This window comes from Schistocerca serialis, chromosome 6, assembly GCF_023864345.2.
Source record: "Schistocerca serialis cubense isolate TAMUIC-IGC-003099 chromosome 6, iqSchSeri2.2, whole genome shotgun sequence".
Classification (NCBI taxonomy): domain Eukaryota; kingdom Metazoa; phylum Arthropoda; class Insecta; order Orthoptera; family Acrididae; genus Schistocerca; species Schistocerca serialis.
This window is the reverse complement of record NC_064643.1, coordinates 424,994,985-425,007,665: the sequence shown is the minus strand read 5'-3', so window position 1 is coordinate 425,007,665 and position 12,681 is coordinate 424,994,985. Positions and strand designations below refer to the sequence as shown.

Genomic DNA, 12,681 nt, shown 5'->3' with positions numbered 1-12,681 from the left:
TAATGAAAATAGCATTGAGGGAGTATAGTGAAATAAACAGTGGAAAAATGGGCAGGTACTTGGAGTTGAAGCAGTTTCAATATACAGGGTGAGTCAGGAGTAAAGGTACATGCTTTGAATGGTGATAGTATTAATGATTGTGAACAAAAATCCTCATATGGACGTATGCCCTATTCTGAATGATTTCCGGGATAGAACACATTTAATATCACTTTTGTACGATTTTCTCGAATAACTCGAAAACCGCACCCTCCAGCGAAAACATATCGCAGCACATAATTAAAATATATTAAATTTCCTACAAAAAAGGTCCTATTCACTTATTTCTCTAGAACTAATGGTTTGTGTGAAGAGAGCGCGAGAATGTTGAAAAATTAGATAGTTTTTGTAGGTCAATTTGAGATAGTTTCCCGACTTGATAGACCACAAGTGACCGGTATCAAACGGTTCATCTCAGCTTACTATGTCAATGTGCTACCCCAAATTGGCCTACAAAACTACGTAAATTACAGCGCATGCGCGTCGAGCGAGGTTTTCAATATTCTCGCGCTCTCTTCGCACAAACCATTAGTTCTAGAGAAAAAAATTAATAGGACCTATTTTGTAGGAAATTTAATATAGTTTAATTTTGTACTGTGACACGTTTTCGCTAGAGGCTGCTCTCATGAAACAGTTTGATGATAAGCTTCAAAAACAGGATCAGAGTCTGGATGAAGTGGCAGAGGAACTGAAGAAAGAGATCCGGAAGCTGGAATAAGGTTACAAAAAGTAGATGTAAGTAGTTGAGTTACTTATCAAACAGCAACGGCCAAAATACGACCGAAGCTGTAAAGAGGCAACAAAACACACAAATGCTGAAGGCGAATTGCTACGATCTTCTGATGTCATGCTCCATCTTCCGTCAGTAGTGGGGAGGTGATGCTCTTTCGACTTGATGTGAGATCTTCTGTGGCCTCAGAGTATCAATCGTTGTCAAAGGCTCCGATCGTCACTTGTTCGTCTGGTATGATGGGAGACTGGTACAGTCCTATTGCCACTTCCTTGACCACAAGTTCCTTGCATACGCTCAACCTGCTATTGTTTCAACTGGAATTACAGGACTCTTCGAGCTGTATGTCAGTCACACACACAAACACGCACTATTTTTGATGTCACAAGCACCTGAGTCAAATTTTGCAGTCGCTGCAATCGGTACCTCTGATCCAATAATTTTAAGTCCTGTCAAAGTCGCCGTGTAAGTGAACATACCTGCTGTTTGTGTGACATTGTGCGGTTTGTGTGTGTGTGGTTTAAATGGCTCTGAGCACTACGGGACTCAACTGCTGAGGTCATTAGTCCCCTAGAACTTAGAACTAGTTAAACCTAACTAACCTAAGGACATCACAAACATCCATGCCCGAGACAGGATTCGAACCTGCGACTGTAGCGGTCTTGCGATTCCAGACTGCAGCGCCTTTAACCGCAAGGCCACTTCGGCCGGCGTGTGTGTGTGTGTGTGTGTGTGTGTGTGTGTGTGTGTGTGTGGTGTGGGTGTGGGTGTGTGTGAGAGAGAGAGAGAGAGAGAGAGAGAGAGAGAGAGAGAAAGAGAGAGAGAGAGATGTTTAACCAATGTAAGCCTGTTTAATTATTTAATCCGCACTCACCTCGCCCTGTTCAGACCACGTCGCTTCTTCCCTCGTAGTACTACACCGCAAAGATGCTGAAACGTTTCTTTAATGTTCAAATAAGTACGGATGGAAATGGGGGGGCGGGGGGTGTAGGGGGTGCTTCTCTAAAAAGTGATGTCACTCTAGTCTAGTAGAACTTTGATTATTATTATCATTTGTGCACTTTACTGGGCTCAATGCCAATGCTCACACTCTAGATGTGTTATTCTTGAGGTCACATTCAAATCCATTATCTGCAATCCACCAAGGTGACGTTCATGGCAATGTAGTTAACACAATTACGACGTGGCGTGGCACGGGAGATGCGAAGGAACATAAAATAGTATTTCTCTCGTTTTGACTCAATTCACTAACTTCGCGAAGGGTTGCTACCTTTGCCTGATGTGCACGGACGATGGCACATTGATGAATATATTTTTGTTACAGTTTTACAACGTTTTTGCGACCCAAGATTTCATTGGTTCCTTCACGTTAGATAGCCACAGACACACCACTGATCACTTGGAGACAATCGTAAACAAAATGCGAGAAACAAATGTGACATCAATAGCACCACCGGACTACCGATAGCAGCAATGCAATTGGATATAAGGTTGTATGTTGGTAATGAATTTTACGGATATATCTATCTTGCACAATCACATTCCGTTAAAATCTTTTATTTCCTGCGTTATTTGAAACCAGTACGCCAATACCTTACATTATCGAGATATCCAATAAAAAGATTCCTTACAGACACATTGATGAAGTTTTCAAGATACAATTATAATAAAGTCTCAAACAATTGGTACCACTTCAGAGGCGTTATTAAAAGGGGACGTACAGTTATTTTCATTTGCAATTAGAGCTATTGTAAATGCTGATTATTTTCACTTGAAATGAAATTGGTTAGCGGCACGCTTGTAGTGAAATGATCGTGCACGTGGTTAATGTTAACAGAGGAAATTATTTTATAATATGTTAATATGAGTATGAATTAAGATGCAGTTCAACTTTTTAAAACAACTGACGTTAAAGCACTTATGGCGTTCGATCGTTGCGAACCTAAGTGATTCGCTCTCAAGTTAATTTAAGCGGCCAGAAGTATTATATAATGAAAACAGGAAAACTGACTTTAAAAAGTCTGAAATATATTGGCGCCAATTATTATTGGCAAAACGATTCAGTGACTACTCTTACATCCGTATCTAGCCGCTGCCAGAACAAGAAGACTAAAACAATGTAGTGATGCTTATTTTCACAGATAAAACAGCTAACAGAGGTTTACATAACATACTATAGGGAGCTTACGGATATTAACTGTTCCAAGATTACCTTTATGTAAGTACAACCGAGAAAATGACTTTATTGCGGCACATTCAATGCAGTTACAATGCTTCGAGAAACAGTTTTACTGGAGTAACATTAGGAATCGTTACGTAGCATTCCATTAACAGTAATATCACTTGATGTTACTTATTATTATTATTGTTATTATTAGTGCTAACATGTTTCTTCAGGACTGAGTAATCAGGCCCAAGATTTCACCTATGTGGTTTTATCAAAATATATGTATTATTATTATTAGTGCCAACATGTTTCTTCAGGACTGATTAATCAGGCCCAAGATTTCACCTATATGGTTTTATCAAAATATATGTTATACTACACCGGCGCAAAATTCAATTACTGAATATTGTTCCCCTTTCTAATCTCACATGCAGGAGTTAAGCGATAAAAATGGTGGCGCAGTAATTTTCTGCCTCCCAGGCAAAGGAAAGTTATTTAAGTTACTAAATATGGACTGGAAAACTAAAGACTCTTTCTACAAAAAATAACGTATGGAATAGAAGGATCTTAAACGTACAGGTAGTGTTCATAAATTTCCCAAGGGTAAATGCCGCTGCCTCGAGTGCGGAGGGACGTGGTTTGATTCCCGATACGTCCTCCGATCTCTTCTGATCTATGGATGTCTACTCAGCCTCGCAACGCTACTTAAGCAGCTACCTGAATAAAGAAACAGCAGTATAATGAGGATTCACCGAACGGCAATAAGTGCTGGAGGGATCGCTCCTCGTGCTCCCTCGTAGGCAGCAGTCGACAAGTCCGAAGAGGGCTAAGCCATAACCAGTGATTGGTGTTTGTATTTAAGTTTACAAAAATATATCACCCATACCATAACATCCCACACGCTTCGGTGCAACCTAGTACTCATACAATAACTTGATTCCAGAGGTACTGAACTCCACAAAAGGAAAGCTGATGTTTATGAGAGCACGTAGTACACTGAATTGAAGTGCAGTTAACTAAACGTTCGATAGTGACTGAAGTAGAAAATAATCCACTAATCTCAATGGTGACAATACTTCGTGATTTGCAGGCACCTCTTTAGGCAGCCCAAAATAGACCACTCCGAAAATTAGCCCTTTGTTCAACGGCAAATATCTCTAATTTGGAATTTCAGTACGAAGTTCTTCCAAACATATCAACAGCATCTCGGAGAGCGAGAAATGTTGTCTCCAGTTTTAATAACATCATTCGACTCAGAAAAAGATTAACAAGAAATTAAGTTACCATTGAGAAAGTCAGTTTGATAAGCGTTTGAAGTTTTCATAAAGATAAGTACTTGTTGCTTCATCAGGGAGTAAAAGTGAAGGAGGAAACAAGGTCTTGTGTTTATGGACGTAAAGTGTTTGAAGCTACACATCAAATGTAGCTGCACCATTGATAATAATATATGAACTATACAGGAGTAAAATGATTGCAATCGAAATGTATTCTTTAAGTTTCTATGATATTTCATGAGGTTCTCGTTAAAGCTATTAACAGTTTCAAAAATTATTCGTCCCTCTATCTGAAATATCAGTTCAACTGAACATCTTGATTTTGTTTCTTTTCATTTCCGACGTAAAGGTTATTAAAATTCAAAATGTTCTGCAGCATTCCTTTATAGTATCGATTGTAGAAAATTATGTAGCTACGTGCCTCACATGAATAGACATCGTAGCTTAGAGCCTAAGCACGAACTTCCATAACGTAACACTCCCACACACATCCTTTGCTACTGACCAATATGCAAATATCAGTGTTACTTAATAAGTACAGAGACTCGTTCTACGAAGCTAAATTATTTGGATCCCTTTCCATTAAATTGTTGCTACATGAGCAGTTAACATAATTCACTGATGGGCGGACGAAGAAGGGGGAATTGAAACACTGTCAGGTTAACTTGCTACTTCTGGGTGGTGAAAAGAGACGTACCTGCTACACAGCACCAAAACTGGCTAAAAAGAGACGTTATGTTGTTATTTGATGTTGGTTCATCTCTTATTGTGAGATACCTACACGTAATACCATTCTATAAAATTAAAGAACAATTCAATTAACATAAGTTTCATCTTCATCTCTTGAGGCAAAAAATCTAATGAGATGACATTCTTGTGTGAAAACTAATCAATATTTCAAAATATTTCGAACAGTCTGATTACAGGACATTTTGACAAAATCATTGTTTCTGTAACTTGACATGGTATCTCAACTGATAGCCATAGTTCCTATATTCTATGGCTGCTAAATACCATCGCGTTGATGTACCAGTTACTCAGAGAAGTGGCATTATGCTATATCCTGATTTCTAACTTAAGCAAAAGGGGTCTGGTAGGCTAGTATGAACCGATTAATGCGGATTATGAGGTAGAACATACTGATTAGTCTGTTCCATATTTAGTTCTCTGACATGCTTATGGCTGACGAGCCTTGCCTACCGTAAGTGAGCGTCAAATATTCGTAAAATGTCTCTGTAATTTAGCGTTTCGTTGGAAAGTAAGCGCACTGGCAAAACATTAGACACCCTTAGGGAGACATGACGCTAATATTGTATAACACGGGTTCTAGTCCGGCTAATGACTTCAATTTAGCTAAGAAAATACTTGCACATTTCTTCCTATCTGCTACTCAAGAGCATTCGAATGCACCCGTGGAGGATTAAAACACGTAGTGATATTGTCTGTACGCTGAACGTTATTCTTCACACGATTTTCCAAATACTGTAAGGCGTACACTTGTGGACTAAGTTCTCATGATTTAGCGGGGCAGTCGAGGTGCGAAAGAGTGCCTTATTGTTTGTCAACGAAGAGTGTATGAGTGCAGCTTTCTAAACACGGCTGTTCTGATGTTGGACGATGGGAGTGTCCGCAGCACACTCATGACGAATATGTAGAATAACAGTCACCAGGAGAAAACGGCAAATATAACCAGAGTTCCCAGAAACTTTACTCAATGGAAGAGGGGTCAAGATGAGCGAACGTGTGACTCAGCTTACCCTAGATAGCCGACTGTTTCTGAGGAAAAGACGTTAAAAATTTTCGAGGTACTTTATGCACCTTTTAGCGAGGAAGTAATTGAAGTTCAGTAGTGGCACAGTGCGTAACGTAGCAGCTTCACATTTTTGTATTACAGGGTGGGGCAAATAAAAGTGATCTTGAGAACAGAGTTTCAGGGTGCAAAGAAACATAGCAGAGGAAAGTAAGTACAGTACTAACCCGAGTACAGCACATGTTGATACCGACCATCATTCATCTGTTGGCACGTTTGGGTCCTGGTCAGCAAGCTGCTGAAGGCGAGTCGAAGCTGGACTGCTGGAATTAGTGTAGTGTAATCCGAAATATTCTGTTGCAATTCTTGGAGACTATGGGGGTTATGCGATACACCTTAGTCTTGACGGTTCCCATACAAATAGTCGCACACTGACAGATCAGGTGACCTGGGTGGCCAACAAGGGCCACGACCAGACTGACCTCTGCTAACAACTGTTAGGCGTGAAGATTCTGTAAATGTGCTTCATGATTTGGCCGGCTGTATGGATAGTTGCTCCCGCCTGTTGGAAGTAACCGTAGGTCTCTCCTTCCTCTGTTACTGCTGCCACAAATGCACAAATGGCTTCAAAATGTTTGCAATCTAACGTCAAGGAAGATGGGACCAATAATACGGCGTACGGCCGCTGCACCACTTTTGATCATGAACTGGTGTTTTGTGGAAGTTATGCGGATTCTTCGCAACCAAGAATCTGTGAATCTGTTAGGTGATGTAACCACTCAGATGAAACCAGGCTTCATGAGGCATAAAGAACAGATCCATATCAAAGTCATTCACTTTCATCTCAGTGAAGAGCCACTTACAAAACTATAGGTGCTGATGAGCATCTGTGGTTTTAATGCATGAACAACAGACGTTCGGTAGGGATGGATGTGCGGGTATAATCGGTGTGGTGCGCCGGTCTCTTGCGACAGGCGTCGGGTTGATCTGGTGGGCCTGTGAAGGATTTTTGGTGAAGTATAGCCACATTTTCTGGCACGCTGGTATGTTTGGGAATGTTTTTTAACTTATTGCTGGCACGTTTTCACGAATTTGCTCTCACATAACTTTCCACGAAGAATACCCGCTGTTTCACTGTGAGTACCATCGTCCCCTTTGCACTGCTCCACTCACAGTGACAGAGCCGCACTACGCTCTAAACGGTGTGAATCACGTGGCTATCGTACACGTGGTGGGCGCGTGGGGGGGCGTTCAAACCGTATCCAGTCGTCCGGGCCACTTTCATTTTCCCCGCCCTGCAGTTGTTAGCATCGTGGCCTTCCACTTTCTCCTCTGTGGTGTTAGAAAAGCGATTATTGCATTTATTTAATGTATTTTATATTACAATATTTATTTATCTACCCATGTTCCTAAAAGGTTATTACACGAATGTTTCTTGTCATGTCCGTAGGAGATAGCTAAACGAATGTTTCCGTTGTATACTGAAATATTGTGGAAAATATTCTTCTACTAACTATGCGTCTGGTGAATGATATAAAAAAATTACTTGAAATTTTTGCGATGAAATTCCCGTAATGTATCACGATTCATAATCAACAGCAAGTGCCTGTTTTTGGGATAGTGATCTGTTATGAGTGTTTTGCTGACAATTAACTGCCATTACATGAAATCTTCAGCAACGTTAAAGACGTTTCTTTGCCGAGTGAGATTCACACAAAGAAGTGTGACACACGCTTTCGCGTCGTGCTCGTACCGTTCTGAATTTGTGTGTTTCTAATGTTTCTATGATCGGTATCATCAAAGTGAACGCACCAAACCTTCCTCAAGGATAAACGTAACATAAATATAACAATTAAGAAGTGACGCAGGAATCGAATATAAGAAAATGAGAATTGAAAAACATTGTAACCATTGAACACACCATACACTCATATATAACGCAATAAATGTAAGACATTTATTGTCGCACCTACTCGGAATTTCACTTACGAATATAATGCCCTTGAATCCCCGAACGAAACAAGCAGCATTCGTGTAGTAAACTTCAGCGGATGCGGATAGTAATGTAAACAAAATCAATAATCGGATTTCAAACACGAGACACAAAAGTGAAAAGCCACGACGCTAACAAGTAGGCCAGCAGTTTAACTGAGCTTATCGCGAGCAAAGTGACCTCTAAGTTATGACGGAAAACTTAACTGTCGTATCCTCAGACATCGTCGAGCATCTACAAATCAGCTTAGATGCGTGTTCGCTGATTTTCGCTCTCCTTCCATTGAGCGAATTTTCTGGGAAATCAGGATATGACACATGTGAAGTCCTTTTCGTTAGTCACCAAAAACGTCGAAACGAACACTTACTTTCTATTCACGGTAATCTAAATGGGTGGGGACAATTCCTCGTACGTACGGTACCTGAAAAACATCACAGAAGCATCTCTCGCTCCCCATTCCCCTCACCTTGCCCTCGCTGTCTCTCTCTCTCTCTCTCTCTCTCTTTCTCACACACACACACACACACACACACACACACACACACACACACACACACACACACACGCAGAAACATACACTACCGCACTACCGATTAAATGCCGAATTTGACTTATGGTAGACCCGACGTCTTGCATCAGTTAAAAATGAAGCAAAAGTCACGAGTCTTAGGACCAGATGACAAACCTACCGTCAGCTAAAACCCAGAACCCAGTTTCTTTGTTGTTCGCCCCTCAGAGACGTGCGGCTCCTTATTCCACCGTGAGCAATGTCCTTATGCAAGTCGGCGCCAAATCTCCGTTGCATGCATTTTCTTTTGCAATGTTTTCTCGGAAACTGCTAGAGATGAATCAGCCTTCAGTGACGGCAACGGTTCTTATCGGGTTTGAAAACTACTGTCACTGACAAGGCGTGAAAAGTGCCTCGTGTCGATGTCCATTAGGATACACTTACGACGTTAGTTCGAGTACCATATTATATGGATGCGAGTGGCAGGCCTACTTCATTGCCTCTGGTTAAGCGCCAGTCACGGAGTGCCAAACTTCACGCGAGCAGCGTGTGCGGACCAAGGCTCGGCCTGTTATTCGGCTTTGCTCGGTCCTTCTCTGAACTACCCGGAACAGAGCAACTTTACAGTTAGCATTGATGTGCCGCATTTTGTGGTATGCAGCAATTTTTGAGTTCGGCATAATTGTGGTGTCAGCGCTGTTTGCACTTCGCTATTTGTTCTCGATATGAAGGACTTTCTTGGGTCCAGTGGCTGTTTGGACAAAAAGAGGCAGTCTAGCAATCTGTCGTCACAATCCCTTAAAATGAATGACACTGACAGAAGAGAGGGATGAGAATTCTCAGTTCGCCTAAGCGATGCGTACTGCTTATTTGCTACGAAATGATAATTGCAGTTCCAAGCAGAGGGAATTTAAACTTTAAGATGAAAACGAAAGAGCACACAATTAGAATGATCGACAGGCTGTTTAAGATGAAAATGAAAGAGCAAAAAACAAAAATGATCGACAGGCTTAAATCATTGTTCTGTGTGTCAAGAAGCTAAATTTGCAAGCATGGAGCACTTGAAGAAATTCGTGGTACGAACACAAAAATTTCTGAAGTCACACTCATTATTCCATTTTCAGTTGCAACAGTTTTCAGTGGAAAGGAACGGAGGGTATGCCGACTTCACATATTATTGAAAAGTACATTGGTTAAGTCAAGGGGCATGTCTGGGAGAATATTCCATTTAAATCTCGCTATTGTTGAATTTAGGAAAGTAAAAGGAGTGCGGGAATGACAAATTTGAGAATGTGAGAAGAATTGCAGACTTCGCATTTTAAGTGGACTTGACTGCACACTGCCCACAGTAACACACTGCAAGGTAACTTCTTTCTGATTTGATAAGGATGCACTTAAAAAGAAAACTGCACTGCCGAAGGCACACATTCTCACAAATACAATGCAATTCCGTAAGCTCATGCGTGTTAAAGAAAGGGCGAGCTTTGAAGAATTCATTATGGCGTTGCGATATTTACAATGATACGTTTACAGATGTTCTGAGGACACTTTCAATCTTACATCTGTGTTTCAGCTGTTTTCCTGACCGTCTGTAGTTTCAGTTGAAATCACCCCTGCTCATTTGCGGATTTAAATGACTAATTTGCAGTGTAATTGAACTTTTCATTAAAAATCTTTTTACGTTAACACCGTACAGGATGTCGACATTGCTTTTCTCACGTAGATTGCCCAAGTCTCCATAATGAGACTGCAAAAGTGGTGCAATATTTTGATTGAAACCATTGTGTGAAAGACCTACGATTACGAAACTGAATAAATCACGATTACGTGGCAACGTGATTGCGAAACTCTGTGGAATTGTCTGCGTCTGTCTGCAGCGTATAAAAGTAACGTCGTCAGCGCACCAAAATTATTGACACTGGAAACTTATTTTCTTATCTATGTTGTTGAGATATGTGAAATATAAAACAATTTCGTATCCAGTACGACTGTATCGCCATTTAAATGCGGCACGTGCTCTGCCTCCCCCTTTTCCCTTCTCGCGCTCAGACTGCGTGGCGTGGAGCTGGGGGAAAAGTGAAGTGAGGCTGAGCGTTTTGGCACAGGGGCCTGGGCACGGCCAGCCAGCCGAAAACTTGCATACCCCTTCTCTAGATACTTTTGACAGTTCGTCTTGATGCAGAAACAAATGGGCAACTTCATTCACGAAGGTGTGATCGGGGACACGTGCAGGATTATAGCTGATTTCTGTAAAATTTCCCTGCCAATCTGTGTCAGCGCACTGATTACGAATAACCATGTGGTGCACATACACAACACTTCATTGTTGCGTTTCATGTCGGCTGTGGACTGTCACACCTTTTTCTGGTATCATTTCCACACCATCTACAGTCCTCATAAACGATGAGTATGATATTGTTAGGTATAGCTTAACGTTTTGTCCTTCGAGTATATGTGTGCGTTTGATGTGTGTGTGTGTGTGTGGGGGGGGGGTTTGGTGGGTGGGGGTGTGTCTGTTATCATTTTCTGGAGAGTATATGTACTTGACTCGCCACAAGCTGTAGACGTGACTAGGTGCCTGGCTGCCACAGGCGAACGCAGTCGGTGCTGGAGACGCTCGTGGGGCTTACGGGGGACCGGCGGCTGCTGCGCGAGGAACTGGCCACGCTGCTGCTGGCCGGCCAGGACACGACCGCCACGGCGCTCTGCTTCGCCCTCCAGTTGCTCGCGCTGCATCCTCAGGTGAGCCTCCAGTACTGCGCGTTCTGCAGCAGCGTCACGCCGTTACTGGAAAACCGGCAGCTTAACGAAATCTACAGTACGATGAACTCTCAAAAGTAACTGGTTGTTTAGTCGGTACGTGTGGGACAATAATGATAAGTGCAAACTTAATATACAAAACAGTTTTTTGTATGTGACTTCTTAAGGTTAAAGAAATGACTGGTCTCTTCTCTGTCGGACATGTGCAACAGAACTTACACCATTCGCGATGAAGCATCTGGGACATATACACTGAAGAGTCAATGAAATTGCTACACCTGCCCAGTATCGTGTAGGACCGCCGCGAACATGCAGAAGTGCCGCAGCACGACGTGGCGTGGACTCCACTAACGTCTGAAGTAGTGCTGCAGGGAACTGACACCATGAATCCTGCAGGGCTGTCCATACATCCGTAAGAGTCCGAGGGGTTGGAGATCTCTTCTAAACAGCACGTTGTAAAGCAACCAAGATTTGCTCCATGATGTTCATTTCTGCGGAGTCTGGTGGCCAGTGGAAGTGTTTAAACTGAGGAGAGTTTCCTGTAGCAATTCTGGACGTGTGGTCTGCCGCATTGTTCTACTAGAACTGCCCAAGTCCGTCGGAATGCACAATAGACATGATTGGATGCAGGTGATCAGACAGGATGGTTACGTATGTGTCACCTGTCAGAGTCGTATCTAGACGTATCAGGGGCCTCATATAATTCCAACTGCACACGCTGTACTCCATTACAGAGCCTCTACCAGCCTGACCTTAACGGTCCCCGTAGACATGCAGGGTCCATGGGTTCATGCGGATGTCTCGACACCTGTACTCGTCCATCCGCTCGACACAAAATGAAACGAGACTAGTCCAACAAGGCAGCATGTTTACAGTCACCAACAGTTCAATGTCGGTGTAGCCAAGCCCAGGCGAGGCGTAAAGCATGGTGTCGTGCAGTCATCAAGGGTACACGAGTGGACCTTCGGCTCCGAAAGCCCGTACCGATGACGTTTCGTTGAATGTTTCGCACGCTGACACTTGTTGATGCTCCAGTATTGAAATGTGCAGCAATTTACAGAATGGTTGCACTTCTGTCACGTTGAACGATTCTCTTCAGTCATCGTTGGTCCCGTTCTTGAAGGATATTTTTCGGACCGCAGCGATATTGGAGATTTGATGTTTTACCGGATTCCTGACATTCCTGGTACACTCGTGAAATGATCGCACGGGGAAATCCCCACTTCATCGCTACCTCGGAGATGCTGTGTACCATCGCTCGTACGCCGACTATAACACCACGTTCAAACTCACTTAAATCTTGATAACCTGCCACTGTAGAAGCGGCACACACTTGTTGTCTTATGTAGGGGCTGCCTATCGCAGCGCCATATTCTGCCGGTTTCCATACCTCTGCATTTGAATACGCATGCCTATTCCAGTTTCTTTGGCGCTTCAGTGTATATGAATAGCTGAGGTGA

General features: G+C 42.4%; 1 protein-coding gene across 1 annotated transcript in view; it reads left to right on the top strand.

The window, feature by feature from the left end:
* The window catches only part of LOC126484901 (cytochrome P450 4V2-like), a 113,831-nt gene that overhangs the window by 86,296 nt on the left and 14,854 nt on the right, over positions 1-12,681 (top strand). The window contains exon 5 of the mRNA XM_050108501.1: positions 11,053-11,203. Within this exon, the coding sequence (XP_049964458.1) occupies positions 11,053-11,203 (151 nt within the window). The remainder of the gene's footprint in view (positions 1-11,052; positions 11,204-12,681) is intronic.